Genomic DNA, 5,020 nt, shown 5'->3' with positions numbered 1-5,020 from the left:
CATGTTGGTTGTGATGCAGAGATGGAAACTGGAAGCTCTTTTCTTTTAGGGGCAGGGGAAGACCTGAAGTTGTCTTTGGGTGTCAAGTAACTGTGCCGAATCTGCAGGATCTGTGTTTGCAGCGCCTTCTTCAGTGGATTTCCAGGCCTGTTCACAAGTTTTTGCAAAGGAGCCATCTGTATTATTAACACAGAGTTTAATTGAAGCGTAAGTTGTAGCATTAGCAGATTCAGAGCTCCTGTTCCCATGTCTTATGACAAGTACAAGATGATTTGACTGAGACTGATAAGCGAATGTTTTCTTGCTCAGTGTGTTGATTATGAGCTGTGGAGTCACCAGGTATCACTGACTGGAAAAAAAAAAAAAGGAATATAATTAAAAAAGAAAATTGATGTATTTCCTAAGGCCAAACTGTCCAGTTGTTGTGGTGAATGTGAGCTTCATGTGTAGTATAAAACCTTCTCTAAGCTTTGCCTGTTAGGAACGAGGAAGCAGTTCACTTGAGAAGGGCTGTGGCATGTTGACTGTGCTGGGGGCACGTTAGCGCGCTGTGGGGAAGGGATGGGGTTGCCTGGTGTAGAGAGCCTGGAGAAAGGACCAGGCCATGAGCTGCCAAGGGCTGGACTGCAGAAAGGTCCTGTTATGGCAAGGTGTTACAGAAGAGTTAGCGTGGAAGAATGCTTTTGTTGAGCCCATTTCTGTTATTTTTCAGGAATCATTCACCAGATGAAAGGCGACTATGACACTGCACTGCGGCTGCATAAGACGCATCTGTCCATCGCTCAGGAGCTAAGCGATTACGCGGCCCAGGGCCGGGCCTATGGCAACATGGGCAACGCTTATAACGCCCTCGGCCTGTATGACCAGGCTGTCAAGTATCATAGGCAGGAGCTGCAGATTTCTATGGAAGTAAATGACCGTGCCTCTCAGGCATCTACACATGGGAACTTAGCAGTTGCCTATCAAGCGCTGGGTGCCCATGACCGTGCTCTGCAGCACTACCAAAATCATCTCAACATTGCCCGGGAGCTGCGAGATATCCAGAGCGAAGCACGGGCCCTCAGCAATTTGGGAAACTTCCACTGCTCACGGGCAGAGTACGTGCAGGCAGCCCCTTACTACGAGCAGTACCTGCGCTTGTCCCCAGAGCTGCAGGACATGGAAGGGGAGGGAAAAGTTTGCCATAACCTCGGCTATGCCTATTACTGCCTTGGGAACTACGAGGAAGCTGTCAAGTACTACGAGCAGGATCTTGCCTTAGCAAAAGACCTTCATGACAAGCTCAGCCAGGCCAAAGCCTATTGCAACCTGGGCCTGGCCTTCAAAGCCTTGATGGACTTCAGCAAAGCAGAGGAGTGTCAAAAGTACCTATTGTCCCTGGCACAGTCTCTGAACAATTCCCAGGCCAAATTCCGAGCTCTGGGCAATTTGGGGGATATTTTTGTCTGTAAAAAAGACATAAATGGTGCAATAAAATTTTATGAGCAGCAGTTGAGCTTAGCCCATCATGTTAAAGACAGGAGACTGGAAGCCAGTGCTTATGCAGCCTTGGGCTCTGCATACAGGATGGTGCAGAAGTGTGACAAGGCTCTAGGTTACCACACACAGGAGCTGGAGGTGTACCAGGAGCTGGGAGATATGCCGGGTGAATGCAGAGCACATGGTCACCTTGCTGCAGTGTATATGGCACTTGGGAAGTACACCATGGCCTTCAAGTGTTACGAAGAACAGCTGGAGCTTGGGCAGAAGTTGAAGGACCCTAGCATAGAAGCCCAAGTCTATGGTAACATGGGCATTACCAAGATGAACATGAATGTCATGGAAGAAGCTATTGGCTACTTTGAACAGCAGCTGGCCATGCTGCAGCAGCTCAGTGGAAATGAATCTGTGTTAGATCGAGGCCGAGCATATGGGAACCTAGGAGATTGTTATGAAGCTCTGGGAGATTTTGAGGAAGCTATCAAGTATTATGAACAGTACCTCTCTGTGGCTCAGAGCCTGAACCGTATGCAAGATCAGGCAAAGGCCTACCGGGGCTTGGGCAATGGGCACAGGTAAGGAGCACTGCATATGTATTCTGATGACAGACAGTGAAGGATGCATTGTGTTACTGGTGGGGTGTGTTTGTGGGGCCGTTGTACACATGCACAAGGATGTGGCATAGGAATGAGTAACAGAGTCCCCTCGGTGCTGAAAACTGTGCTACCAGCTCAAATAATGAAGCTGATGTTGCTCTGCCCTGAGAGGAAGAGAACTTTATAGAGTGGCAGAAGAAGGAGGTTGATTCAAAGGTTCTGGGGATGCCTCCGGGGGGGGGAGCATTTATCTCTGCCTGGAAGGTTTGAGGTGGCCTCTAGAGGAAATGACAAAACATCTTCTTTCAAGAAAATACTGGCAAAATAAATGCTGTTGTTTTCTTCCCTTGTAGGGCTATGGGAAGTTTGCAGCAGGCTCTGGTGTGCTTTGAGAAGAGGCTTGTGGTGGCACATGAACTCGGGGAGGCATTTAACAAAGCTCAGGCTTATGGGGAGCTGGGGAGCCTGCACAGCCAGCTGGGGAACTATGAACAAGCCATTTCTTGCCTGGAGCGCCAGCTGAACATTGCTCGAGAGATGAAGGACCGAGCTCTGGAGAGCGACGCTGCCTGCGGCCTCGGTGGGGTCTACCAGCAGATGGGCGAGTACGACACAGCCCTGCAGTATCACCAGCTAGACCTGCAGATTGCAGAGGAGACCAACAACCCCACTTGCCAAGGCCGAGCCTACGGGAACCTGGGCCTGACCTATGAGTCCTTGGGCACCTATGAGAGGGCAGTGGTTTATCAGGAGCAGCACCTCAGCATTGCAGCACAAATGAATGACCTTGTAGCCAAAACTGTGTCTTACAGCAGTCTGGGGAGGACTCATCATGCTTTGCAGAACTACTCTCAGGCTGTGATGTACCTGCAGGAAGGTAAGAAGCTGAAATATGCCACACAGCATGTAGTGGTGAGTGTGGGGGAATAGGAGGCCTGAAGGCTTGGAGAGAAGTGAGGTTCTGTGAGTGTGGCACTAAGAGGATGTGTCTGACAGCGGCCTTTGATGCAAAAGCCCTTGCAGACATCCATAGCTACTGTTGAGCATCCGTGTAAGTAGCTGTCTAAGCAGACTGTTGTGGTCAGCATGCCGTGTCAGTCAGAGCCCTCCTGGTATCCTGCAGCCAAAGCATTGCAAAGCACGGTCTGTGCTTTCCTGGGGACATCCATGTCTGCAAGCCATCTGCTACTACTGAGCACCAGGGCCAGTGCTGGCTTTGGAGTTGTGCTGCTGCAAGGGATTCCAGCATGTGAGCAGCATCTGTTAAAGGTGGTGGCTCTCTGATGGAGGAGATGAGCAGCGTAGTTGGAGTGGATGAAGCTGGAAGCTGAAGGATTAATTACATCAGTTAGTCTGGTTTTCCTGAAACTGACCTTGGCAGGGTTTCAGTATGCTGAGGGAATTAAATTAAGTTGGAGAGGGAGAAATTAAACACAGCTCCTTCTCCTGGTGTGATGCAGAATTCCTGAAAAGTCTGCAGATGCTGGCTGCTGCTGGGCTGCATGGTTGTGGCCAGGGCCCAGGCTCCCCAGTCTATCGGAAACCTGAAGTGCCTAAGAGGAGACATCCCTGTTGTCAGCAGGGCCCATGGAGGTGAGAGGTTTAGAGCATGGTGGAAGGGGGGACAACACAGAAGGTGCTGCTGGAAGTGAAATGAGCTCCAGGTTGTTCACACTAGGACCCTGCCCTCTGCTCTGCCTCAGTACATAAACCTTGTGGAGCTTGCCAGAAGGCTGGGGAGAGCTGGTGGGAAATGAGCCAGTAATGTGGCAAGAGATGTCTTTTCTGGCAGTGTTTGGCAGGTCAGTGTGATTTTGGTTGTTTGTGTGGTTTTTAAGGTTTAAAAGTTGAACTTATTGATGGGAGCCTACTGAGTGTGTCTCAGGGGACTGCAACCTTAACCTCACTTAGGAGGTCTTGGTCCATGAAAATGTCCATCTTGCTGAGGGACCTCTTGTGCTAGTGCCAATTCGAGTGTCAGCAGCAGCTGCGTGGTGCTGGCACTGCCCTTCTCGACGTTCCACTGCTTGAGAGCTCTGTGGCTGTCTCTACCTGCCACAGGAGCCCACCTGAGCTGACAGCCGACCAGGCTGCTGAGGCAGAAGATGTGCTCCACCCAGCTGCTGAAGTCCCTTCTCCCCGTTGGCCCTCTCTCACTCTGACTCCTTTTCAGGACTGAGGCTGGCAGAGCAACTGGGACGCAGAGAAGATGAAGCCAAAATCCGCCATGGCCTTGGCCTCTCCCTCTGGGCGAGTGGGAACCTGGAGGAGTCTCAGCACCAGGTACACAGTGGTCTTGCCTGTGCTGGCAGGCTTGTGTCTTCTGAGCCCTCTGGGTCATTCCTGTCCTCAGGGGAGGAAATACCTGATGCGTCCTGGGGAGGGTGTGTAATGCACTGAGCTGACTCGGGCCCATGTGCCTTCCTACTCCATCTGCAGTCGCCTCCCCTCTGCCAGGGATGCTGCCATGAGGGGCTGTCTGAGGCAGACCTCCCATGCCTGAGGGTATGTCGGCCCTGGATCCTCCTCTTCCAGCCAGTGCTTTGTGCTGTGTCTCTAAGGAAGTCACCCTGTCTGTTTTCCCTCCCAGCTGTACCGGGCCTCAGCACTGTTTGAAACCATCCGACATGAGGTGCAGCTGAGCACAGATTACAAGCTCTCACTCTTCGACCTGCAGACATCCTCCTATCAGGCCCTGCAGCGGGTACTTGTCAGTCTCGGTAAGAGATGCCATCGTATACTGAGTCTGAAATCCAAGCTTGTGCCAAGGGTTCAGCTGAAGTTCTGGGGAGGCAGTTCATGATAGATACGTCTTTCGCTCCTCATCTGTCTGATGCAGCACGGTGTTTCTTTGCCAGGACAGAACTAAGGCTCTGCTGCTTTGGGTTTCAGGCACCTTTGGATCTTCCTTACTCCATTCATTTCACAGAATCACAGAATCACAG

The 5,020-nt window shown here is 51.3% G+C and overlaps 1 protein-coding gene across 1 annotated transcript in view; it reads left to right on the top strand.

Moving 5' to 3' along the window:
- LOC104528431 (tetratricopeptide repeat protein 28) overlaps positions 1-4,795 on the top strand; it is a gene marked incomplete at both ends in the record, with an annotated part of 29,053 nt that extends 24,258 nt beyond the window's left edge. The window contains 4 exons of the mRNA XM_010172440.1: positions 713-2,054; positions 2,429-2,952; positions 4,249-4,358; positions 4,666-4,795. Coding sequence (XP_010170742.1) covers positions 713-2,054; positions 2,429-2,952; positions 4,249-4,358; positions 4,666-4,795 — 2,106 coding nt within the window. The remainder of the gene's footprint in view (positions 1-712; positions 2,055-2,428; positions 2,953-4,248; positions 4,359-4,665) is intronic.
- Between the last annotated feature and the right edge of the window lie 225 nt (positions 4,796-5,020).

Source organism: Antrostomus carolinensis, unplaced genomic scaffold (assembly GCF_000700745.2).
Source record: "Antrostomus carolinensis isolate BGI_N321 unplaced genomic scaffold, ASM70074v2 scaffold55957, whole genome shotgun sequence".
In the NCBI taxonomy this organism is placed as follows: domain Eukaryota; kingdom Metazoa; phylum Chordata; class Aves; order Caprimulgiformes; family Caprimulgidae; genus Antrostomus; species Antrostomus carolinensis.
The sequence above is the reverse complement of the archived record's forward strand: the minus strand, read 5'-3'. Positions and strand labels throughout refer to the sequence as shown.